This window comes from Brienomyrus brachyistius, chromosome 13, assembly GCF_023856365.1.
Source record: "Brienomyrus brachyistius isolate T26 chromosome 13, BBRACH_0.4, whole genome shotgun sequence".
NCBI lineage: Eukaryota > Metazoa > Chordata > Actinopteri > Osteoglossiformes > Mormyridae > Brienomyrus > Brienomyrus brachyistius.
Window position 1 is genome coordinate 9819715 of NC_064545.1, and position 27183 is coordinate 9846897.

Consider the following 27183-nt stretch of genomic DNA (forward strand, 5'->3'; position numbering starts at 1 on the left):
GGTACTACAGTGAGGCGGCGCATTGTGAGCCTTGTGACAATTCCTGTGAGTCGTGCTCCAGCTCGGGGCCAGATGCCTGTTTGTCCTGCCCCCCCAGCTCACTGGAGGTGCTGGGCACCGGGCGATGTGCGGAGCACTGTGCACACGGGCTCTTCCAGCTGGGCCGGACTTGCAGACTCTGCCATGCCAGCTGCCAGACCTGCAGAGGTAACAGCACCACCCTCGTCATACCCACACCGTACCCCCCAGCCAGTGCTCCCCCCGACACTCACAGCACATTTAACAATAACAGCTGAAAATGATTCACGCCAACTTGTCTTACCGAATAATTTATGTGTCATTTATTTCTCCCATACAGTGACATACGCATTTTATAAATGCACTGAATTTAATTTTTAATTCAGATTAAATGGTCAATCATTGTAAAATTTTCCTTACGAAGTGATTTTTCATTTTGAATGGAGGTAATTGGTTATTAAGATTAGGTTAGATATGGATTCTTACCTGTGACAAAAAATAGTTTTCACAGAAAGGACACATGGCAGTGGAAGGAGAAGTGGCCGTCTGTATTACAGAACTGGCAGTCGGACCTTAGCCTGGCTCACGCGTCACTGGGATTGCTCTGTTTAACACTGCTTACGTTGCTTCCTTCCATCTTATTTACAAAGGAATCATTTTTCATCATTCATTCACAAAGGGGCTTTGTGAATTCTTCACATGGTCACACAGGACTGCTTGTATCACTAGGTGAGCCAACGTTTACTCACCTCCCTGACAGCCTGAGAAGAATCCGGTCATTCGGCTGCTTTTCTGCTGCGTAGGTCGACAGCAGGGTTTCCACCACACTGCTGCACGATGCGCTCTCATTGGCTGTATTGTCAGAATTGTGTCACTTCCTCTTCGGTATCATTTTGACTCTGGTGTTTGTGGCTGCAGCATGCCGTAGTGCCTGAGTGGAGCTTTCGCCCTCACAGATGCCAGCCCTCAGGGATGTCTGAGCTGCCACTGGGGTAACAAGCTACAGGAGGGGATGTGTCACCCCCGGTGTGAGGAGAGGCGCTACCTCACAGAGGACGTAAGTTCTGTAGCTCCTGTAAAAAGCTGCCCTGATGTCTGCTTTGTGGGTAATTCAATCTTATTTTATGTCTCCCATGAACAGCCCCACCCCAGGTATTGAAGCTTGAATCCCCCCTTTGGACTGACTTTTTGCCAATACGATCGACAGTTTCTTCTCGCTACACATGAATTTGTCCTAAACGTTTCCCCAGGAACGGTGTGAACCATGTGACCAATCATGTAGGACCTGCTCTGGCCCTGGACCCAGCCAGTGTTTAACCTGCCCCCGGAGCCACGCTCTGCATGCTTCAGAGAACCGCTGTGTGACCTGCTGTGAGCCTTGGTCAAACAGCACTGACTGCTGCCCCTGTGTAGCAGGCTCAGGTGGGTTTTTGGCCCCTGCCCTGCAAGCAATTCACCTGCTGGATGTTAGGTAATGGAAATCATCAGGTCGTCAGGCTCTTTTTTCACTCATTACATGTATTACATCAGTGGTTCTCAAACTCAGTCCTCGGGCCCCACTGCCCTGCTTGTTCTCCAGCTCTCCCTGCCCCACACACTGCTGATTACCTGGATCAGCTGTGTTCACTCAATCAGAAGCTGAAAGACAGCTGGGACTTGTGTGTGGGGCAGGGATAGCAGGAAAACAAGCAGGGCAGTGGGGTCCGAGGACCGACTTTGAGAACCACTGATGAGGGTTAGGTTTCTGAAGTATCAGTTGTTCAACTGTTATATGAAACGTCATCTGACATCCCTGATCCTGAACTGATTCACTGACACACTGATCACCTAAGTCATCCAGCTGTGAATACTTCATTGACTGGGCCCAGACATTAGCTAATGTTTTTAATCAGAAAATCAAGTAATCAAGTAGTGATATTTGGTCCAGTTGGTGAATAAGTCAAGACGCAGGATCCAGTGGAGCATCACAGACCCTGCAAACCTGTAATTCCCAGCTCTAATATCCCCAACTCTCATCCTTTCCCTAGTGTCCTGTGTGGAACCCCCAACACCTTTGGGAGAGAAACATGGAGGTGTCTGGGACCAGCAGCCCCAGGCTGTTCGGCACGTGCCAGTTGCGCTCACCACCGTGTTACTCCTTGGATTGGCACTGGGGCTGACTTTTCTCCTGCTGGCCCAAGCCAGAACCAGGAAGTGGTTCTGCTGGCGCCGGAGCTATGAGACGCTGAGCGGCAGTGCCCAGGCATGGCCCACTCAAGACAGGATGTCCCACGGTGTGGAGGACCCCAGCAACATGACAGACGAGGCAGAGGTGGTTTACTCCAGCCGCGATGGCACCCTGTATCGCCGCTACAACTTCCTTCAAGATCCAGAGACAGAGGCAGAGGAAGAGGAGGACCTGGATGAGAACACGTCTCTGAACAGACAATAGATGTCACTGTTTTCTTACAAAGGACTATTCTTATAAGTGCGGGTAGTAATAGTTATCCTTAAAGCAATAGGCCCCTGGTTCCACTAAACCCTCTTTTGTAGGTTACTATATGTACAAACACAATCGCACGTGTAAAGATGTTCTTCCAGTACATGCATCTGAAATGTATTTGTTTTTCTGACAAAGCATGCATCAGTATAGAGAATTAAGTATGAATAAATAAACAAGTGATCGGATGATTTTTTTTGTCTTGTCAGGGCTAGCAGAGACGGAAAATAACAGCAATTTAATGTATAGAGTTACACAGTTGGACTCGAAGGGCTTGGTAAGCCATTCACTTCCACGACTAACAAAGTAGTAGGCTGCACACCCTGAATCACACCATCCCACCCACAATGCCAGATCCTCTGCCTGGCAGCCCTCATGACCACTGAACAGAACGCTGCAGGAAGAAGGTAATGGGAAGCAGGACTTAAATAGAAAAACCAAACAAACAAACAAACCAAAAACAGGACTCCAGCAGCCTGACGATACCACAGAATACCAGCTAACCAAAGCCACAAACCTGCAATCTAAACACTAGCAAAACTGCAAAGCCGGGGTAAGATACCAGCAAACAAAACGTAGAGCAATTGTAAAGAACGTGTTGGGGGTCCGTTGTGTTGAAAAATCCGTGCTTTATTCAAAACACATGTAGCCAAAACACAGTCCTAAGAAAGTCATAAAGCAGAACAGAACAAAGACATAAATCATAATTCAAAGTCGATGAACACAGGCAAACGGCTCAGTATAAAAGTGTAGATCAGAACCTCAGGCGCACTGCAGAATGTTAACCAGGCACTGGGAAGATCCGGGTCTGTGAAATGCAGTAGCCCATTCTTCACAGATGGGTCCTGACGCATGTAGTCTCCACCATGGTGGCCAACCTGGTGCCCTGGGTGCAGGGCAGTCTGAGTGGTCGTGCTGAAATTCTGCCTCTAATGCTGGTTCTAGAATATCCTTCCTGGGTACCTAGGACTGATCCTCTAGATCATAGCCCTCTCAGTCTATCATGTAATGTAACAGTTCACAACAGAGACAGGAGGCCAACAGGGTGCAGATGGAGTAAACTGGTTCACCACACACATGTATCAAATGGGGGGGTGAGGGGGATTGGAGGGTGTTTTGGGGTGCTGGGGGCTGCAATGAACCAGTTTCATGAGCAAAACCTGGGTCCTGTAGTAGCGAATAAGTTATTGGGTTGATTCATCGTATTATTCTGAATGGACTTTTCGGAGTTTGATGTCGCTGGTGGCAAGCCATACAACATTTACCAGGGAGGACTAATGGCGTGAGCCGATGGCGACAGTTCATCAACGCCTCCTGTTTACAGATGGCTCATCGGGGATGTATGTGCACTGTACTCCACTCTTTCAGAACCAGCGAGATGCACTGGCTCCAATCTAACTAGTTTGCTACACAATACTGTCCCAGGTACCAAACGATCTCCTGGATCAGTCGTTCCATCAGTCCATTAGACTGGGCATGATACAGACTCAAATAAATGACTCACCAGATGCAGGAGGTGAATTGAGGAACCACTACGTCCATGAGAATGCTGAATAGCTGAAAAACTTGATTAAAAAGGCAGTCCACTTACTGAACAGCTATTCATATCTCCAGGAGTAGAACCAGGTGGGACCTCTTAGAGAAGCAGTTCACTATAACCAACCCCACAGTATTTACCTGTGAGGGGAGCAGGTCCTATGTGCTATGTGCGACCAAGGTTGTTGGTTGGTTCAGGGTGCTCCACATTTATTTCACCGTCTTGGGTTGAACCATTTGTGTATGGCTTTTATCTTCCCCACATCCATTTTTACCCCTTGGGGGCTCAGGACACACCAAATGTCCAGTATGATCATCAATATCTGAGGATGAAAATAAGCATGTCATCAATGTAGACCACTATACATCTCTAAGTCAATCAATCAATCACATCGAGGAGCACGTCATTCATGAAGGACTGTAATATTGCTGCCGCATTGCCTAATCTGTAAGGCATGCAGCCTTTCATTCATCGCCTTTTCGATTAATGCATGATATTTCCACAGTCAACGTCATGTTAAATAATCATAATATCAATATTGACCAAAATAATCATTATTATGATTTTTTGCCATAAGCAAGTAACCCTACCGAAGACTCAGAGCTCCTTCCTTACTGAACAACTTGGCGAAGGCCTGCTTGTCCAGAAATAATGACACCCTGCTTTTCCATACTTTCGCACTAAAAATGCGTTACTTTTCCTTTTCAACTGATTTCTGATCAGCTGACAGTAGCTGGGATACGTTTTTGGTGCTTTGTGGCAGGACATGCAAATGTGTGCACTATTATCATTCTTTGTTATACAAATAACCTGCCTCAAAGAATGATTTAAATAACAAATACAAGGCAATCCTGAAAAGGAACAATCATTAAAATTGCAATGCTTGCTAAGTTTTGATCCCTCTGACAGACAGAAAATGTTTTAACCAAACTCACAATGCCTGGATAGTATGAAAAAGCCTGATGTCAACCCAGCTGACTGTTATGGTCCATGCAGTGTTGGTGTACATATTGTAGATTACCCAGCCCTATCTGCAATAGCCATTTTTCAAATTCAGTACAAAAATACCAGCCTCATATTGTAATGATACTATGTTATTCCGTTTTTGTGTCAGTGGAAAACCAAGCCAAGAAGTACGATACTGTTGCTACTTCTGTAAAGTACCAAAAGTATGGTGCCTGTTTGCAGTAGAAAAGTGCCCTAACAGAGAGCCAACATTGTTATCCAAGATTCAAAGTCAGTAAAGAAAAAACAAAGGAGGTCAGTATAGACTAGTAGATCAGGACATAGTACTAGGAAACCACTTGTTATCTAAGGACCAACTTCACGGTACCTCACACATTAGCAAGTATATATACACATACTGGGCTATTCGTTACAGGTGATCAGTCTTCTTGCGAGCTATTGGCTCCTGGACTCTTCCATGATTGGACAAAACTCTAAGGATTAAAAATGAGCTCAATGATTCTCCAGGAGGTTTCTCACAAAGCCACTGCAAGCCTTTCAATCATTTATCAGCCTCTTTGATGGATTGTAACAATTGTCCCATAGTATATAGTAAAACTGCTGTCACTGCCTTTAATAAACTGATAAGCTCTGGAAAAATGTCACGGCTTTGAACAATCAGTCTCAGTCAGACAAGCATATAAGGCATTTTATTCAGCAATTCATCAAACAGAATATGCTTATATCACCCTTAACAAAAGTGAACAGTACTATGCACTTCCCTACAGCTGATGTATAGCTTCTTAAAGGGCAAGTGTGCAAAAGCAACACCCAGGCACACAAGGAAAATGGTGCATCCCAGCCCAGTTGTGTCTGCCCCAAACCAGCCTAATCCCTTCCTACAATTTCATTTTTACAGTAATGGTTTTAAACATTTCTGAAAAGTCTCTGGGAAAAGGTTGACCTGCCTTCAAGACCGAGGTACATGCTGAATATAAACGCGATTTCCTCGGTTGTTCTGCCATCATCTGAGGAGACGTGACAGACACCACAAAGGCTGGAACTACGGAGCCCCTAAAAGGTCAGGGTGGAAAAAAATTTTAGGGTGGGAAATAAAAATAAATAAATAAATATAATTTTGCTTACCTTCGCAATAGTTTTGCATTCCCTCGCAATAAGCTGAAACCTTTTGGCATTTCTATCAATGGCTGCATTGATGGTTTTTCCAGGAAAATTATCTGGCTGAATGCCTATTGTCATGCCCGGCTCGTCCGATCCTCGTGTGTGCCACGCCCCCTGATTATCCACGTGTGCTTTCCCGATCTAGCCCAGCTGTGTCTGATTATTTTCACCCAGTCCTGTCTATTTCAGTCCATGTCTTGGCTTAGTTCTTTATCCGTCATTGATGTTAGTTGGCGTCATTTGACGGTTCCTGAATAAATCCCCAGTTTCCCCCTATTCTGCCTGCCTGCCTGCCTGCCTGCCTGCTTTCTGCCCGCACTGCTTCGCCCAGCGATCGCAGCCTGGTCGTGACACCTATACCACCAGCAGCGATCCCAAGGTAATCGGGAGTTATGTTGAAGCCGTACAGCATCTGAAAAGTTGTCCTCAAGTTGTAACAGTAGGTACTTGGAAATCCTGCTTTGGTCGCTCACTCTAATATTCCGTGTGATTACGTCATTTTTTTCAGCTGCGGCTACGGGTTGGGTGCGAAAATGCGGTTTTCGCGGCTAGCTCTGCATTCAACTTATGAGATCCGCCATTTTGAATAATTTATTTATCCTTGATTTTCTTATTTTTTACCGGATCAAAATTGGTTCAGTATTCGCGGAGCAACAACAATTTGAAAACAAGGTAACTTTCACGCGCTAAATAAAAATCGTGGGGCATCGATTATTTGTGCACAGGCATATTTATTGCACCCTAAATGTGAAAATTTCCAACTATGATGACGATCGATGCATGCCCACACTATACAATCGTGTGCCCACTTCTGGATGATTGAAGATTGAAGGGATTTTATGTGCTGTACGGAGGATGGATCAATGTCACGTGACCACCGATCTGGCTCCTGATTGGTTGGACATCATGCCAGTTAATGTAGATACCCCCAAGTAAATTTTCATTTTAACATTCAACAACAAAAATCGCTAAGATTGGTTAGATATTGGCAAAGTTATGGTTGTTTAAGTGTACCGTACCCTATTTACAATTTCTTACACTTATTGAATGAGGCGCAGGCTGCCCTCCGCCCATGCAGAGCGAAGTTATTCTAAGTAGTCACAGTTTTTTCTACAGTTCTAATTGTAATTACATTAGAACAAAAAGCCGATTTCAGGCATATTAAATCTTCAATATCTCTGGTTCTATTAAAGATATATTGACAAATGAGGTATCTTTTTAATGGTTTTTTAATCTCTTTCCATTAAAATAGGTGTGAAGTTAATCAAGACACCTTGGTGGAAAAATTTCCAAGTACCTAGTAACTGGGGACCTTGGTACAGAGGACACACTCCTGCGGGACTTTCAATGTCTGCTCCGGCCCAACCAACCTCAAAGTACAGGCAGTTGTGTGGAGGGGACGAGTACAGCGAATCAATCGATAGAAACCTGGTGGGGATGTCTGCGCAAGGAGCGCAGGGAGTTTTGGATAGCGTCCGACCTCAAGGATAAATGGACAAAAGCCTTGTGCAGTTCTGTTGTATGGGGCTAATCCAGGTGAGATGATACGATAGTTTAAGATCATGTTGGTTTGTTGCCTCCTTTTTACGATAAAATTGTATTAGAGATGTGGTCCGAGAAACAACACTCAGGAACACAAACACACTTTTGGGGTCTAATTTATTCCATAGATCTAATTGAATAGATGTTTTTGTTGGAAAATAAGAAGATTTACATAAGTTTCTTTCACTTTACAATCTTCCCTTTACAGGTGATTCTCAAACGGGGGAAAATAAAACTCCACACTCGGGTGGGACTGGTACAGTGTAAAAGCAAAATAAAATACACAAACACTTGAGGCTAATCTCATATAAGCGAGTATGCAGTAATAAAAGGGAAAATGGCAGTTTTACACTGGAAATAATACGGCAGTGGCACACTAAAAACACAAATATAGCATTATTAGCACACCGCTAACAACTGAACAGATATCCAACATGAACAGTATTAGACCGGGAGCCCAGAGGGGTCAGCCTAGCTGAAAAGCGAACCAATTTCCCTTAGTGTAATCTTGCTGGGGGCGTATGACAGTTCATCAGAATGGATGTCTGCCGGGTCCGTGGTGGTGGGTGTGGCTGTGAGGGGTGTGGAAATGAATTCAAATTATTGTGGTAGGTCAGCTATCGTGGGCTGGTGCTGGGGGGGGCTGAGTGCACAGTGCTGATCGACACCTTCGCTTACGGATCGGTGTTGTGGCTGCGGGCCGGACTGCACGCCGCTCTCTTGGCGTTTGTCTTCACCGAGCGCCAGGACGACAAGGTGTGAATAACCTTCTCCCCCCACCCCTCCCCTCCCCCGGAACCGGCTCTGATGGCGAGAAACACGCTTTCATCGCGGTTCCGACGGGTCGACATCGACGAATATGACGAAAACAAGTTCGTGGACGATCAGGAGGAGGCGGCGGAGAACCAAGGGCCGGACGCCGCCGAGGTCGACGACCTTATTCGACAAGGAGACATGATGACTGCGTTTCACACTGCACTAAGGAACCCTCCCATCAACACCAAGAATGCCGCTGTGAAGGGGAAGGCACAGGCAACGGTGCTCAGGGTCCTCACGTCGTTCCGGAGCAGCGAGATCGAGACGGCCGTCCGCTCCTTGGACAGGAACGGCGTGGACTTGTTGATGAAGTACATCTACAGGGGATTCGAGAAGCCCACGGAAAACAGCAGCGTAATGTTCCTGCAGTGGCATGAAAAGGCTTTTGCAGTGGGTGGCTTAGGATCCATCGTGCGAGTTCTCACTGCACGAAAGACCGTTTAAAAGACTGTCCCTCACCAAAGAAGAGGATGTAGGCGGATGTAGGCAAGCAGCCGGTGGATGGACTTTTCCCCAGACAGTCACTGACGATCATCGGAACACTAAAACAACAGAAATGTTATTTTAAGTGTTGGGCTCGCATTGTGCCTGTTGCTAAGTTTGTGAGGGGTGTTTATTCTTGTATTTAATATACATGATTTTCTTGTATATAGTCTTGCATATCTTCACATTCCTGTTGAGTTTGGGTTTTTTTTTAATTTGGAAGACCTTAACTTTTTCAATTCTTGAAATTCATCTATAAAAATGAGATGTTCCGTAGTACAGGAGGAAATATAGGCCTTGGTGTGACGAGTAGTAGCTCAAAAATGAACTTCTTGAAAATGGTGCTTCAATGTACCTTATACAATCAGGACTTATAAACAGGCACCGCCAGACATTTTTAGTGGTGGGGTTCCCTCGGCAGAGTTATGTAACTGCCCTGCAAAAATTGAGCTAGATCAGCTGATATCCGAACCAAATGAAACTAGTTGGAACTTGTTCAGTATCAACCCAGGTATCATGAATGAACATTGAGCATAAACTGTCTGGCAATGCTCATTCATGATACCTAGGCTGATACTGAACAAATTCTAGCTAGCTTCATTCAGTTCGCATGAAGCTTAACCACACCCCTTGGGTAGACGTTCGAAATAATTTTCATGTATGAACAGGCTTTAATTCTTGCACCATGCTTGATGCCTCATGCGTCATAACATAGCATCATAGCATCTTGAAATTACTCACTTATCACTGTATAAACATGGGCAGTACTCTACGCTAATGATTAATGTTTTAGTATAAATTCTCTTTCTCAGTTACCCAGATTGCCTCACACAAGTCTGAGCTTCTACAGTATGTAACATTTATCTTCTTGGAAGGATGGATGTGTTGTAGGTAAACCTAAAAGATTCTAACCAAGTAAATCTACTCTATAAGAATATGGCACGCTTTAAGATTATCAATACGATTTTAATATTATCCATATTTTTATTTGGGATCATCATTTTTTTATTTGTCTTCCTAAAGTTTTTCTGGAAAATACCTGACCTGCCTTCAGGACCGACATACATGTTGCATACAAACGAAGACGACTTCCTCGGTTGTTCTGCCATCATCCGAGGAGATGTGACAGAGACCACAAAGGCTGGCTTTGATCGGCTCCTGGCTACGAGAAAGAAAAAACAGATGTTCACAGAGACCTTCTACCTGAATGCAACACAGGACTGTTCTGCCTATGTGGAAGGTAGGGGATACCTCACCAACACACTGAGCCAGGAAGAGAAAGAGTTTCCCATTGCTTATTCCATGGTGATCCATGAGAAGATCGAGATGTTTGAGAGACTGCTCCGTGCCCTGTATGCTCCCCAGAACGTGTACTGCGTACATATAGATCAGAAATGTTCCGAGGACTACAAGAACGCAGTTAGGTCCATAGTGTCCTGTCTACCAAACGTGTTTGTGGCGAGCAGACTGGAGAGCGTGGTGTATGCATCGTGGTCACGCGTCCAAGCGGACCTGAACTGCATGGAGGACCTGCTGAAGTCACCCGTCCAGTGGATGTATCTGCTGAACACCTGTGGGACTGACTTCCCTATTAAAACAAACGCGGAGATAGTTCAGAGCCTGAAATGGCTGAACGGCAGGAACAGCATGGAGTCCGAGGAGACACCGGAGCACAAGAAAGGCCGCTGGCAGTATCATCACAATGTCACCCATGACTCGGTTATCAGGACCGATATCAGGAAGACCCCTCCTCCAATCAGCACACCCATGTTCTCAGGCAATGCGTACTTCGTAGTCACACGTGAATTTGTAAGGCATGTGTTTGAAAGCCAGGAGGTACAGAATCTTCTGGAATGGGAAAAAGACACCTACAGCCCCGATGAACACCTGTGGGCCACTTTGCTCCGAATGCCAGCTATGCCTGGATCCAGTCCTCCCAACAAAAAATTCCAGTACTCAGACATGACAGCCATAGCCCGACTGGTGAAGTGGAGTTACCTGGAAGGGGATGTGAGTAAAGGGGCCCCGTACCCCCCCTGTACTGGAAGCCACCGCAGAGCAGTGTGCATCTTTGGTGCTGGTGACTTACGCTGGTTGCTGCATCAGCAGCATCTTCTAGCAAACAAGTTTGACCCTCAGGTCGATGATGTTGCCCTCAAGTGCCTGGAGACACACCTTCGTTACAAGGCTCTCTATGGAAAATCAATGTAAATTAGCCTTTAAGGACAAGCATAGAAGGGGATGTTTCTCTGTATTAAGGAGGGTGAGTGTATAATGATGCCTGAACATGGCCATCTTTATGGTCTGTGAAAACTATTTTTACATGTCCTGCACCTTTAAATATTTCACTTTAAAAAAAAATTGTGTTTGTTCTCATGTATGTTCTTCTAATAGTTTGTGAAGATTCAAAAATCTTCATCCAATACAATATATGATCCAGAATACAAAATCATATAATTTATTCATAATATTGTGGAAAACTTTTTTCGGCATTGTATGCTGAGTGTCACGATCGGGGCAAGCAGAACGGCGATCGTGCGGGCAGGCGTGCAAAAGACTAGGCAGGCAGGCAGAACACGGGGCAAACTGGGGGTTTATTGAGGGGCTAGGGCAAACAGGTAAGACCAGGACTTAAATAGGACGGGACTAATCAAAGTAAGTGGACAAAGCTGGAGACGATCAGGGAAGTACACGTGGGTAATCCAGGGGGCGTGGCACACACGAGGAGGCGACGAGCCGGGTGTTGTATTCATGAGTCATGAGTATTTTGAAGACTACGTATAAAACTTATAAACGGATAAATTTATGTTTTTGACATAACCAAAAGTCAAATAAATTGCAAAAAAAACTGAATGAAATGGTCTCGTACATATTCACTAATTGCACCATTCAACTAAATCACTAATAATTGTTTTCTTCTAGTTTTTAGCTGAAAATTCCCAAGTTTTCAGAACAACTTGCTTGGTCCTCAACACACAACAGATCTTTAAAGTCAGTACATATAAAACAGTTCCCAGTAAGCATAAACTGAGCTCAGCTGTGTACGTAAAACCGATTGACCTCCAGTATTCAAACACAGCAGAGAAGATAATGAATAACACCACTGATGATATACTAAAGTTTCCCAAATGCATTTTTAAACAGAAATAAACATAAAGTTTGTGAAGAAGTGAACAACTATAATGATGGTTTATGCTGATTTATCAATTTGTTTTTTACAAATTATTAATGGCTTTGATCGCTTTGGTGGGTTATGATACTGAGCAAGGAAAATGTGATGCACAATGAAGATAATCTTGTATAATACTCTGGAAGTGGGTGTAAAACAGGACACAGGATATCATTTAGATCACTGAATCTTTGCATCCTTATTGTACAGTATTTTGCCTGATCACTATTATAATTGTAAATTCAAAAAGTACCAGTGGTTTTTTTTCTCAGTGTTTGGAGAAAGTCTATCATTAATTTTTAACTCATTTCATAAAGCATTAACTCTCAGAATGTCTCAGAATCAGTCAAAAATTGAGAGAAACATTTATGTATAGAATTCCTCAGGCCCACAGAGTGACCACAATATCTACTGACTTTTGAAAAGACGGAAACAATTGAAAATTGGCCCAAATAGTGTAAAAGTTCAACCAAAGATGAACACCATATGAATTACATTTACTTAGAAGAGGCTTTTGTCCAAAGTGGTGGACAAGTGAGAATTGGACAGACCCTGGTGTAAATGAAAAAACAATTCACAGAAAGAGTCCCTACAACCTGTAATTGATAAAAGGTTGGCAGATGGGTGAATAGATACATGGAAGTATGACTACTTTTATGAAATCGCAAAGAATCCTATCAGTCCTGTTCTATGACAGACCTAACAAATCCTTTGTCTGTCTGAAGTGGAGCGGAAATTATGAGGTAACTATAATAGGAATGATGGTTGATATACTACAGTCCATTTTCCTGTTAATCTACCACCAATCAGTGAGTTTCATATTGTTAATAGTGATAATCATAGCAATAGCGATAAACAGATCAACGATTCATTGTTAAAATACAGTTCTGGTGATGAACTGTAAGTTAGTTTAATACAAATGAATACAATTATTCCAGAACCGATAAAAAGGTGGTACAACTAATCACCATTTATCATAAATCACCATTAAAATCAGGCATTACTGAACACGGGGGGGTAAGCATGGAATAAGGGGAGCACAGGTCTATACAAAGCTTTCAGTAAAACCAGCTGAGAACCGGAACAGTAAAGCCAGCCGAATAAACGCATGTGAAACTGTTAATCCTGTCATTATCTGACCAAACCAGGCACATGCTGCTTAATCTGTATGACCACATGTGGTCTTTTCCTAACCCAGCACCCTCCTCTCATTGCATGCTGCACGTAAATGTCTGTGTATGCAGTGCCCCCTAGTGAAGATAACAAACCACATGTAAATAAGCAGCTTCACAGAATGACACTCGCTTCACTGTGTTCACCCATCTGTATGAAATTGTTTCCCAGCTGTACAGCATGTCAACTTAAACAGAAGGTCATGACATTAGGGAATAGAAATGTCATGGCTTCTTAAATTGTGCAGTTCAGTAACTCAGAACCAGTATGTTGTGGAGGTTTGGAAAGGACCCAAACTTCAGTTTTGATGAGCTGTAGTAATTTAAAGAAGGGGTACGCTCCCTATCAGTGAGAGTTGCAGTTGTGTAAAACGCCATATGCATTCAGTAGTGCCGCACCCTTCAGGTTGTTGGTGATAATGCATTGTTAGAGTCCTGCAAGGTGTTGTGCCCTTGCCTATAGTTCTACGTCATGGACCGCTCCGAGGATGCCCCTTTCACGTCACGCAGGGCTTCCCTTTCATGCCCTCGGGGTTTCCCGTAAAGGGGCTGCCGCAGCGGCCGGACCGCTCCCTTCCCACTGGCTCCATGTTCCGGTAGAACCTGTTTCGGTACTCCGCCCTCTGACAGCTGAAGTCTATCGGGGTAAATGGTCCTACTTCAGCATATTTTTGCGAGTTCGAGCAGTTCTGTCTCGTATCCCCCCACCTGTCCTTACCTCTGCTTGCCTGTCACTCTGGCCCATTTCTGCTTTCCTGACGACGATTCTAGCCTTGCCCTCCGAGTTTCCGACAAAGATCACCTGAATACCTGCCTGTCCCCGGACCTGAGCCTGCCCTGCCCCCCTGGAATACCGACGAAGATCGCTAGACCCCTGCCTATCTCACAACTACGCCTGACATCCATCACCCTATCCCGCCCAGTATAATTTCAGACCTGAGCATTAATTAATTTTCCCCAGACAAACTGATCACTGCTCTGCTTACGTGAAATTACAGTTTTATTAACAGCAGGTGTAGCCCATAGCCATGCCAAACACAATCACTGAAAACTCAGGAGCACTGCTGAAGACCAGCTCCAATGCCAAGAACATAAGTACAGAGGACGGTAAAAATACCCGGATGTTGGTCTTGCTCCACCCTTGCTTGGTATTGTATCAAGGATACATCGGATACATCCTCACTGAACGAGAACAATCGCATGACTAATTGCACCCCAAGTTTATTCTTGGAAGGCAAGTTAGCAAGACCACACTCAAACTTCCAATGGACCTTACAGCGTTTTCCTTGTTTTATGTTGAAGCTTTGCTGGCTCAGTCCTGGCTGAGCATGTTAATGTCGAGTCAGAGGAAAAACTCTAGGAGATGTACTGGACACGTCTCCTGAGTGGTATAGATGTTTTAATGGGATGGGGGTGTATTTGATTGCCCTCGTCCTGCCCTTGGATGGTTAATATATGCGGAAAGGTGTCAGGACAGTTGTGATACCCTTTTCTGTGCAGCTCCTGGTACCGCCCACTTTTTTACAGTGTGGAGCGGAGGCAAGTCCATATGGCACATGAAAAAACCGAACAGTCCATCGTGCGTGATAAAAGCCGTCATTTTTTCATTCTTAGCGAAGCAAAGTTTCCACAAGGTAATAAAATTACTAGTGGACAGTCCAGCTCTGGTATTTTTCAACCCGGATCTTCCTACTGTGGTCTGGACCGACACTTCTGATTACGTTCTGGGTGGTATCCTTGCTCAGATCCATCCGGACATCACGGAGCGCTTTGTCACATTCGCATCCAGGACCCTGACCCTGCTGAATGCAAATACTCGACAGTAGAGAAAGAGGCCCTTGGATGTGTGTGTGTGTGCTGGTGAAAAGTGGAGGACTTACCTGTGGGGACAAAGGTTTACACTTTACACTCATAGGTAACTATGAATGCTCAGGTAAAGAGTTGCCAATTGTGCCAGTCTTCAGATGCAAATGCTGCACCCTCTGCTGCAGCTCTCCAGTGCATGCAGTTTCCTACAGCATGGGAGAAGCTAGGTATTGATGTGGTTGGCCCCTTTGAAACTATTACTTGGGATTTCTGGTTTGCCCTGACACTGACAGATTACCACAAGTAGCCTGAGGTCCTTCACAGCCTCTGCTACTACTGGGCATATTATTAGTTTCTTGACATCAGTCTTTAGTTTTTGGCAAGAGTGTTTGGTAAGGGATTTCAGATTCTACATGCAGAATTTGTTGCATTCCTAAAGGACAATGTCATGTAGCACATACATACCTCAGTGTACCACCCAGCAGCAAGTGGAGCTGTAGAATTTTCCCACCATGTCCTTAAGTCTTATATACAGTCCGTCATTCTGCAAGGGAAGCCATGGAAACCCAAGGAGACGGAATTCCTCCAAGTTTACTGCGCTGCTCTACATGCGACCCCCAGACTTTCACTGTTTGAGTTATTACAGGACAGGAATATGCGCACTCGTGTTAATGTGCTATCTCTGCCCTTGTCCGGCAAAGACTCTGGTATGCTTTGTCACAGTGTCCCTCTCCCCAGAGCAAAACATTTTTAAAGAAGAGGACAGGGTGTGCATTCGGAAGCCTACTCAGGTTCTGGAGATCAAAATGAAAGTTTCCCTTGTGATACCTTCTGGGAAAGTATTTTCAAAGTCACGGGGAAAAGCCATAAACTAACTGGATCAATCTTGGGATTCAGTGAATCGATACTGAATCTTCAAAACCAGGATCATGATTAATCATTAAATTAATATTTTTCCCACCCCTAGTCGGGGTTAATGATTGTTGTCACAGTTCTGGCATACTCATCACCCTGTCACAGACTGGACATTTTCTCTAGCTGTCAGTCTGAGTTGGTCCAACTGTTGATGGCCTACAGATAATGTTTAATATTTGAGGCCTTCTTTTAGTACACCTACGACCGGAAAGCTTTTTGTCTTGCCGTAGAGATCATTTCTCAGGATGTCAAAGGGTGCGCTGGCAATTATGAGCTCACTTATTCTCTGAATGAGATCTTCATCGGTAAGCTGACACTCTAGAACTCTGGTTCTGGCTCTGCTCATCAATAATCTCACCTGGTTTATGCCTGTATTGCAGCAAAAGGAGTCTATGAATTCTGAAATACACATTCATTATCAGTTGCCCTTCAAAGAATGACCACAATGTGTCAGGCTTTCTCTAATCTTCTTTAATGAGGCCAATACCATGCAGCCTTTTCCTTCCCTTGTCCTAAATACCACAGAATGTTTGCCGAGCTTTTCTAGCAGTGCCTGGTATATTATCATCCCCAGTGCCCCAGCAACATAATATTTTGTTTGATCAGTGAAAAAGTCTCACTCAAGTCAATGTCAGGCCAGTGTATCACTGGAAAGTGCCGTGCCATTTTCTGTATTTAAAGAGTTATTTCTATTTTGCCGGCAAGAGGTTGTCAGCATGCAGTCCTCCCCTTGATTGTGTAACCTACTGAACCAGACAGAGGGACCCTTTAAAGGCTCCGGAAACCTTTGCAGGTGTTTTGAGTTAATTAGCTGATGGGAGTGTGGAACCATGAATCCGCGATATTGAACTTTGTCACAATATTCTAATTTCCTGAAATACTGAATTTTGGGTTTTCATTGGCTGTGAGCCATAATCAACCAAACGAAAAGTAATAAACACTTGAAATATATCACTCTGTGTGTGAGAAATCGATACATGGGTTTCACTTTTTGAACTGAATCGCTGACATAAATTAACTTTTCGGTGATACTCTAATTTATTGAGATGCACCTGTATATGATTAACAGCAGAGTATATTCAAGGTGGCTGTGGTTGGTGAACAGGGGGCAGGAAGAAGAGGTAAGGTTAACAAGCTTCAGTAGCGTCTGATCAGAAGCCACACCCAAGTGAAACAAAAGGAGCAGGCAGGCAGGCTTAGGGTTGAACATGACAGGCTGACCTGGCTTCAAGATCAACGTTCATCCTGGATATAAATGGAGAGAACTTTCTGCTTTTTGCAGTCATTATTGCATAAGTGTTGCTGCAGAAATAGGGTGAAGCACACGTGAATGTTGAAGAACCTGTGGTGACAGTTTCGCAGTTTAGTTTCTCAACACAACTGAGAATATTCCGGACCCCGATACGGCTAAATTAAATTAGATTATACACTGATGAACAGGGACCCTTGTGCCTTGTGTATAAGAGACCAGGGAAAGCTATGCTGAAAATAATGATGCACTATAAACTTAACAAATTTCATATGTTATTGGTATTTTTATTTGGGATCATCATTTTTTTATTCGTCTTCCTAAAGTTTTTCTGGAAATTACCTGACCTGCCTTCAGGACCGACATACATGTTGGATACAAACGAAGACGACTTCCTCGGTTGTTCTGCCATCATCCGAGGAGACGTGACAGAGACCACAAAGGCTGGCTTTGATCGGCTCCTGGCTACGAGAAAGAAAAAACAGATGTTCACAGAGACCTTCTACCTGAATGCCACACAGGACTGTTCTGCCTATGTGGAAGGTAGGGGATACCTCACCAACACACTGAGCCAGGAAGAGAAAGAGTTTCCCATTGCTTATTCCATGGTGATCCATGAGAAGATCGAGATGTTTGAGAGACTGCTCCGTGCACTGTATGCTCCCCAGAACGTGTACTGCGTACATATAGATCAGAAATGTTCCGAGGACTACAAGAACGCAGTTAGGTCCATAGTGTCCTGTCTACCAAACGTGTTTGTGGCAAGCAGACTGGAGAGCGTGGTGTATGCATCGTGGTCACGCGTCCAAGCGGACCTGAACTGCATGGAGGACCTGCTGAAGTCACCTGTCCAGTGGACGTATCTGCTGAACACCTGTGGGACTGACTTCCCTATTAAAACAAACGCGGAGATAGTTCAGAGCCTGAAATGGCTGAACGGCAGGAACAGCATGGAGTCCGAGGAGACACCGCAGTACAAGAAAGGCCGCTGGCAGTATCATCACAATGTCACCCATGGCTTGGTTATCAGGACCGATATCAGGAAGACCCCTCCTCCAATCAGCACACCCATGTTCTCAGGCAATGCGTACTTCGTAGTCACACGTGAATTTGTAAGGCATGTGTTTGAAAGTCAGGAGGTACAGAATCTTCTGGAATGGGAAGAAGACACCTACAGCCCCGATGAACACCTGTGGGCCACTTTGCTCCGAATGCCAGCTATGCCTGGATCCAGTCCTCCCAATATAAAATTCCAGTACTCAGACATGACAGCCATAGCCCGACTGGTGAAGTGGAGTTACCTGGAAGGGGATGTGAGTAAAGGGGCCCCGTACCTCCCCTGTACTGGAAGCCACCGCAGAGCAGTGTGCATCTTTGGTGCTGGTGACTTACGCTGGTTGCTGCATCAGCAGCATCTTCTAGCAAACAAGTTTGACCCTCAGGTCGATGATGTTGCCCTCAAGTGCCTGGAGACACACCTTCGTTACAAGGCTCTCTATGGAAAATCAATGTAAATTAACCTTTAAGGACAAGCATAGAAGGCGATGTTTCTCTGTATTAAGGAGGGTGAGTGTATAATGATGCCTGAACATGGCCATCTTTATGGTCTGTGAAAACTATTTTTACATGTCCTGCACCTTTAAATATTTCACTTTTTTAAAAAATTGTGTTTGTTCTCATGTGTGTTCTTCTAATAGTTTGTGAAGATTCAAAAATCTTCATCCACTACAATATATGATCCAGAATACAAAATCATATAATTTATTCACAATATTGTGGAAAACTTTTTTCGGCATTGTATGCTTAAGTGTCACGATCCGGGCAAGCAGAACGGTGATCGTGCGGGCAGGCATGCAAAAGACTAGGCAGGCAGGCAGAACACGGGGCGAACTGGGGGTTTATTGAGGGGCTAGGGCAGGACAGGGCAGGGCAGGGCAGGGCAGGGCAGGACAGGGCAGGGCAGGGCAGGGCAGGGCAGGGCAGGGCAGGGCAGGGCAGGACACTGACACACAGCAACATCAATGACGGACAGGGCAAACAGGTAAGACCAGGACTTAAATAGGACGGGACTAATCAAAGTAAGTGGACAAAGCTGGAGACGATCAGGGAGGGTGGGTAATCAGGGGGCGTGGCACACACGAGGAGCCGACGAGCTGGGTCATGACACTGAGTATTTTGAAGACTACGTATAAAACTTATAAACGGATAAATTTATGTTTTTTACATAACCAAAATTCAAATAAATTGCAAAAAAAAAACTGAATGAAATGGTCTCATACATATTCACTAATTGCACCATTCAACTAAATCACTAATAATTGTTTTCTTCCAGTTTTTAGCTGAAAATTCCCAAGTTTTCAGAACAACTGGCTTGGTCCTCAACACACAACAGATCTTTAAAGTCAGTACATATAAAACAGTTCCCAGTAAGCATAAACTGGGCTCAGCTGTGTACGTAAAACCGATTGACCTCCAGTATTCGAACACAGCAGAGAAGATAATGAATAACACCACTGATGATATACTAAAGTTTCCCAAATGCATTTTTAAACAGAAATAAACATTAAGTTTGTGAACAAGTGAACAACTATAATGATGGTTTATGCTGATTTTCACAAATTATTAATAGCTTTGATCGCTTTGGTGGGTTAGGATACTGAACAAGGAAAATTTGATGCACAATGAAGATAATCTTGTATAATACTCTGGAAGTGGGTGTAAAACAGGACACAGGATATCATTTAGATCACTGAATCTTTGCATCCTTATTGTACAGTATTTTGCCTGATCACTATTATAATTGTAAATTCAAAAAGTACCACTGGTTTTTTTTCTCAGTGTTTGGAGAAAGTCTATCATTCATTTTTAACTCATTTCATAAAGCATTAACTCTCAGAATGTCTCAGAATCAGTCAAAAATTGAGAGAAACATTTATGTATAGAATTCCTCAGGCCCACAGAGTGACCACAATATCTACTGACTTTTGAAAAGACGGAAACAATTAAAAATTGGCCCAAATAGTGTAAAATTTCAACCAAAGATGAACACCATATGACTTACATTTACTTAGAAGAGGCTTGGGCGGCATGGTGGTGCAGTGGTTAGCACTGTTGCCTCACACCTCTGGGACCCGGGTTCGAGTCTCCGCCTGGGTCACATGTGTGTGGAGTTTGCATGTTCTCCCCATGTCGTCGTGGGGTTTCCTCCGGGTACTCCGGTTTCCCCCCGCAGTCCAAAAACATGCTGAGGCTAATTGGAGTCGCTAAATTGCCCATAGGTGTGCATGTATGAGTGAATGGTGTGTGAGTGTGCCCTGCGATGGGCTGGCCCCCCATCCTGGGTTGTTCCCTGCCTCGTGCCCATTGCTTCTGGGATAGGCTCCGGACCCCCCGCGACCCAATAGGATGAGCGGTTTGGAAAATGGATGAATGGATGGATAGAAGAGGCTTTTGTCCAAAGTGGTGGACAAGTGAGAATTGGACAGACCCTGGTGTAATTGGGGTTATAAGCTTAAGGGCCCAACATGAAAAAACAATTCACAGAAAGAGTCCCCACAACCTGTAATTGATAAAAGGTTGGCAGATGGGTGAATAGATACATGGAAGTTGTCATGCCCGGCTCGTCCGCTCCTCCTGTGTGCCACGCCCCCTGATTACCCACGTGTTTTCCCCCGATTGTATCCAGCTGTGTCTAGTTAATTTGCTCAGTCCTGTGTATTTCAGTCCGTGTCTTGCCTGAGTCCATTGTGTTTAGCTGTGCCTGTGTGTCTCCTGCTCCCTTGTCATCATTAAAACCCCAGTTTACCCTGATTTCTGCCTGATCTGCCTGTTCCTGACCCGCCTACCCGCACGATCGCCGCTTTGTCCGCCAGCGATCGTGACAGAATGACAGACCCACCGAAGAAGAGGAAGCAGAGAAGAAGGAAGGTACCGGAGGAATCGATCACTTTAGGTGCCTGCTCGCTCCCAAGCCCTGGGCTCCCTAACAAGGGTAGAGAGCGAGAGCCTGTCCTAGCCCCAGAGGTCGAGCCGCTCCAGTCCGGAGCTTGTTTCCTGTCCCGGCTCTGGGATCATAGCGACAATGAAGAGGAGGAGCTCGTCCTAATTCCGGGCATTAAGCCGCCTACGGAGGAGGAGCTGCCACCCCTCGCACTGCACCAGTACTGCCCCAAAGGACTGAGTAATCGGGGCGGTATCCGGGCTGGTGGAGACGCGATCCCGTGAGTACCCCCGCTTCCCAAAGAGGGCAGCGATTGTGCCTCCGCTGCCCGACTGGCCAGTCCCTCCTGTCGAGGCACCACCCTCGCCTCAGGAACAGTTGGCGCATAAGTTCTTCGCCCTCCAGGGCTTATTTTGGAGGGTGATCGGGGACCCAGCCATTCCCGAGGGTCCCGCAGCGGCGCTACTCACCGCAAGGCTCCAGAAAGGATTCGAGTCGTTCACCCCCAGGTCGGGACCGGACGACCTCGAGCACCTCGCGGAGGACCTGCAGGAGCTACTCCGTCTTAAACGAGCTCCTGACCCCTTGCCGACGCAGCCGCTTCCGCCATCCGTACAACCCCCTTCTCTGCAGCCTGCTGCTGATAAGCAGGCACTTCCTCTATCCGCGGACCCGGCTCCCGAGCAGGCGCAACGACCGACACCTGCGCAGCCGCCTCCGCTGGCTACTACGGCCCTTGAGCCCGGGCCGCCATCTGCGCTGCCGCCTGCGCAGCCGCCACCAGCAGCTCCTGAGGCGCCCCCTCCGCCTGCAGCAGCTCCTGAGGCGCCCCCTCCGCCTGCAGCAGCTCCAGTCCCTTCTGTCCTAGTCCCCGAGGAGGTCCCAGAAGACTCCATCCTAGCTCCTCCCTCTCCGGAGGTGGAGGAGCTTGAATGGGACCCCTCGGGGACCTCACTTGTGACTCCTGCGCCCTCACCCCGGCGAACTTGACCCCAGAGGGGGGTCGTAATGTCTGTGTCCCGTAAGGGGAGGGGATACAGTCGCAGGGCTGGGGTCCCACCCGCCCTGCCCCCCGGCTCGCCCTCCCTCGCCTGCGCTAGGGCTCGGTTGGCGCCAGCGGGTCCTGGCCCTCCGGGTCGGCGGTCGCCTGCGGCTCCCCCTCCTCGCCCTCGTCGCCCTGACTCGCTCCCTTCGCCGGGTCCTCAGCGGTCGCCTGCGGGTGCCCCTGGGGCGGCTCCTCGGTCGCCTGCTGGTCCCCCACCTCCTGCGTGTAGGAGGACGTCGCTGCCTACGGCGGCTCTCCCCCTCTCCTTGCCCTCGCCCAGGTCCCTTCCAGCTCCCTCGTACCCTTCCCTGGTTCCCCTTGTATGGACTCCCTCCTTCGTCCCTGCTTCGGTCCCTCGCTCTGTCTCCTCGGCCCTTCCGGGGTCCCCTCCGGCCTCCCGGCCGCCTGCGGCCCCTCCGGCTGCCTCCCGTCGCCCGCAGTGTCTCCCTCGGCCGACCCTTTGCTCCGCCTCCTTCTCGCCCTGTGCCCCTGCCTTTGTCCCTCCTGTCTCTGTTCCTCCCATCTCTGCTCCTCGTGTTCCTCTTTCTCTCCCTGGGTTCCCTCTGTTCACTCCTGGCCCTTTTGTTCCACCTGTTCCCTCAGTGTCCCCGTTTCTTCTGTCTGTCTGCCTTTCCTGTCTTGTGTGGTGTCCTGTCCTGGCTCCTGCCTCTTTGTCAGTTTTGCCTGTCTGTTTTGTTCCCTGTTCCCCATTGATTTGATTCTGTTTTTGTTTTTCAGGTCTTGGTTTACCTCGTCCCGTCCGTCGCCCCCGTCCTTGGCACGCCCGGAGAAGCGCGCCTTTGGGGGGGGGTTCTGTCATGCCCGGCTCGTCCGCTCCTCCTGTGTGCCACGCCCCCTGATTACCCACGTGTTTTCCCCCGATTGTATCCAGCTGTGTCTAGTTAATTTGCTCAGTCCTGTGTATTTCAGTCCGTGTCTTGCCTGAGTCCATTGTCTGTCATTGTGGTTAGATGTGGTTAGCTGTGCCTGTGTGTCTCCTGCTCCCTTGTCATCATTAAAACCCCAGTTTACCCTGATTTCTGCCTGATCTGCCTGTTCCTGACCCGCCTACCCGCACGATCGCCGCTTTGTCCGCCAGCGATCGTGACAGAAGTATGACTACTTTTATGAAATCGCAAAGAATCCTATCAGTCCTGTTCTATGACAGACCTAAAAAATCCTTTGTCTGTCTGAAGTGGAGCGGAAATTATGAGGTAACTATAATAGGAATGATGGTTGATATACTACAGTCCATTTTCCTGTTAATCTACCACCAATCAGTGAGTTTCATATTGTTAATAGTGATAATCATAGCAATAGCGATAAACAGATCAATGATTCATTGTTAAAATCCAGTTCTGGTGATGAACTGTAAGTTAGTTTAATACAAATGAATACAATTATTCCAGAACCGATAAAAAGGTGGTACAACTAATCACCATTTATCATAAATCACCATTAAAATCAGGCATTACTGAACACGGGGGGGTAAGCATGGAATAAGGGGAGCACAGGTCTATACAAAGCTTTCAGTAAAACCAGCTGAGAACCGGAACAGTAAAGCCAGCCGAATAAACGCATGTGAAACTGTTAATCCTGTCATTATCTAAACCAGGCACATGCTGCTTAATCTGTATGACCACATGTGGTCTTTTCCAACACCCTTAACCCAGCACCCTCCTCTCATTGCATGCTGCACGTAAATGTCTGTGTATGCAGTGCCCCCTAGTGAAGATAACAAACCACATGTAAATAAGCAGCTTCACAGAATGACTCTCGCTTCACTGTGTTCACCCATCTGTATGAAATTGTTTCCCAGTTGTACAGCATGTCAACTTAAACAGAAGGTCATGACATTAGGGAATAGAAATGTCATGGCTTCTTAAATTGTGCAGTTCAGTAACTCAGAACCAGTATGTTGTGGAGGTTTGGAAAGGACCCAAACTTCAGTTTTGATGAGCTGTAGTAATTTAAAGAAGGGGTACGCTCCCTATCAGTGAGAGGTGCAGTTGTGTAAAACGCCATATGCATTCAGTAGTGCCGCACCCTTCAGGTTGTTGGTGATAATGCATTGTTAGAGTCCTGCAAGGTGTTGTGCCCTTGCCTATAGTTCTACGTCATGGACCGCTCCGAGGAGCAGGGCTTCCCTTTCACGCCCTCGAGGTTTCCCGTAAAGGGACTGCCGCAGCGGCCGGACCGCTCCCTTCCCACTGGCTCCGTGTTCCGGTAGAACCTGTTTCGGTACTCCGCCCTCCGACAGCTGAAGTCTATCGGGGTAAATGGTCCTACTTCAGCATATTTTTGCGAGTTCGAGCAGTTCTGTCTCGTATCCCCCCACCTGTCTATACCTCTGCTTGCCTGTCACTCTGGCCCATTTCTGCTTTCCTGACGACGATTCTAGCCTTGCCCTCCGAGTTTCCGACAAAGATCACCTGAATACCTGCCTGTCCCCGGACCTGAGCCTGCCCTGCCCCCCTGGAATACCGACGAAGATCGCTAGACCCCTGCCTGTCTCACAACTACGCCTGACATCCATCACCCTATCCCCCCCAAGTATAATTTCAGACCTGAGCATTAATTAATTTTCCCCAGACAAACTGATCACTGCTCTGCTTACGTGAAATTACAGTTTTATTAACAGCAGGTGTAGCCCATAGCCATGCCAAACACAATCACTGAAAACTCAGGAGCACTGCTGAAGACCAGCTCCAATGCCAAGAACATAAGTACAGAGGACGGTAAAAATACCCGGATGTTGGTCTTGCTCCACCCTTGCTTGGTCTTGTATCAAGGATACATCGGATACATCCTCACTGAACGAGAACAATCGCATGACTAATTGCACCCCAAGTTTATTCTTGGAAGGCAAGTTAGCAAGACCACACTCAAACTTCCAATGGACCTTACAGCGTTTTCCTTGTTTTATGTTGAAGCTTTGCTGGCTCAGTCCTGGCTGAGCATGTTAATGTCGAGTCAGAGGAAAAACTCTAGGAGATGTACTGGACACGTCTCCTGAGTGGTATAGATGTTTTAATGGGATGGGGGTGTATTTGATTGCCCTCGTCCTGCCCTTGGATGGTTAATATATGCGGAAAGGTGTCAGGACAGTTGTGATACCCTTTTCTGTGCAGCTCCTGGTACCGCCCACTTTTTTACAGTGTGGAGCGGAGGCAAGTCCATATGGCACATGAAAAAACCGAACAGTCCATCGTGCGTGATAAAAGCCGTCATTTTTTCATTCTTAGCGAAGCAAAGTTTCCACAAGGTAATAAAATTACTAGTGGACAGTCCAGCTCTGGTATTTTTCAACCCGGATCTTCCTACTGTGGTCTGGACCGACACTTCTGATTACGTTCTGGGTGGTATCCTTGCTCAGATCCATCCGGACATCACGGAGCGCTTTGTCACATTCGCATCCAGGACCCTGACCCTGCTGAATGCAAATACTCGACAGTAGAGAAAGAGGCCCTTGGATGTGTGTGTGTGTGCTGGTGAAAAGTGGAGGACTTACCTGTGGGGACAAAGGTTTACACTTTACACTCATAGGTAACTATGAATGCTCAGGTAAAGAGTTGCCAATTGTGCCAGTCTTCAGATGCAAATGCTGCACCCTCTGCTGCAGCTCTCCAGTGCATGCAGTTTCCTACAGCATGGGAGAAGCTAGGTATTGATGTGGTTGGCCCCTTTGAAACTATTACTTGGGATTTCTGGTTTGCCCTGACACTGACAGATTACCACAAGTAGCCTGAGGTCCTTCACAGCCTCTGCTACTACTGGGCATATAATTAGTTTCTTGACATCAGTCTTTAGTGTTTGGCAAGAGTGTTTGGTAAGGGATCTCAGATTCTACATGCAGAATTTGCTGCATTCCTAAAGGACAATGTCATGTAGCACATACATACCTCAGTGTACCACCCAGCAGCAAGCGGAGCTGTAGAATGTTCCCACCATGTCCTTAAGTCTTATATACAGTCCGTCATTCTGCAAGGGAAGCCATGGAAACCCAAGGAGATGGAATTCCTCCAAGTTTACTGCGCTGCTCTACATGCGACCCCCGGACTTTCACTGTTTGAGTTATTACAGGACAGGAATATGCGCACTCATGTTAATGTGCTATCTCTGCCCTTGTCCGGCAAAGACTCTGGTATGCTCTGTCACAGTGTCCCTCTCCCCAGAGCAAAACGTTTTTAAAGAAGAGGACAGGGTGTGCATTCGGAAGCCTACTCAGGTGCTATGGTTCTGGAGATCAAACTGAAAGTTTCCCTTGTGATACTGTCATGCCCGGCTCGTCCGCTCCTCATGTGTGCCACGCCCCCTGTTTACCCATGTGTGATTCCCTGAACGTCTCTTGCTGTTTCCGATTACTTTGATTAGTCCTGTCCTATTTTAAGTCCTGGTCTTACCGGTTTCCCTTGTCTGTCATTGATGTTAGTTGGCATCTGATGTTTCCTGCTGTTTGGTGATATTCTTCTATGCCTGTGTTCCCTAACCCTAACCCTAACCCTAACCCTAACCCTTGCCCATAATAAACCCCTAGTTCTTCCTTCTGGGAAAGTATTTTCAAAGTCACGGGGAAAAGCCATAAACTAACTGGATCAATCTTGGGATTCAGTGAATCGATACTGAATCTTCAAAACCAGGATCATGATTAATCATTAAATTAATATTTTTCCCACCCCTAGTCGGGGTTAATGATTGTTGTCACAGTTCTGGCATACTCATCACCCTGTCACAGACTGGACATTTTCTCTAGCTGTCAGTCTGAGTTGGTCCAACTGTTGATGGCCTACAGATAATGCTTAATATTTGAGGCCTTCTTTTAGTACACCTACGACCGGAAAGCTTTTTGTCTTGCCGTAGAGATCATTTCTCAGGATGTCAAAGG

General features: G+C 46.2%; 3 protein-coding genes across 9 annotated transcripts in view; all 3 read left to right on the forward strand.

Annotated features, from left to right (window-relative positions):
* LOC125706280 (proprotein convertase subtilisin/kexin type 5) overlaps positions 1-2671 on the forward strand; it is a 30567-nt gene extending 27896 nt beyond the window's left edge. Inside the window, exons 13-16 of the mRNA XM_048972894.1 lie at positions 2-207; positions 975-1075; positions 1269-1440; positions 2046-2671. Of these exons, the coding sequence (XP_048828851.1) occupies positions 2-207; positions 975-1075; positions 1269-1440; positions 2046-2449 (883 nt within the window). The 3' untranslated portion in view covers positions 2450-2671. The remainder of the gene's footprint in view (position 1; positions 208-974; positions 1076-1268; positions 1441-2045) is intronic.
* Positions 2672-6448: 3777 nt separating this feature from the next.
* LOC125706287 (beta-1,3-galactosyl-O-glycosyl-glycoprotein beta-1,6-N-acetylglucosaminyltransferase 3-like) overlaps positions 6449-27183 on the forward strand; it is a 91426-nt gene continuing 70691 nt past the window's right edge. Inside the window, exons 1-3 of one of the 7 annotated variants that reach the window (XM_048972927.1) lie at positions 6449-6540; positions 7414-7697; positions 10026-10514. In XM_048972927.1, coding sequence (XP_048828884.1) covers positions 7653-7697; positions 10026-10514 — 534 coding nt within the window. In that variant the 5' untranslated portion in view covers positions 6449-6540; positions 7414-7652. Of the gene's footprint in view, positions 6541-7413; positions 7698-9825; positions 11178-17259; positions 18041-27183 lie in introns of those variants that run through there. The other 6 variants (XM_048972925.1, XM_048972926.1, XM_048972924.1 and 3 more) reach the window with 6 other exon arrangements.
* On the forward strand, positions 8402-9455 carry LOC125706291 (actin-related protein 2/3 complex subunit 5-like protein). The gene has a single exon (XM_048972930.1). It carries the CDS (start codon positions 8511-8513, stop codon positions 8961-8963), a length of 453 nt encoding a protein of 150 aa, XP_048828887.1. The 5' UTR covers positions 8402-8510; the 3' UTR covers positions 8964-9455.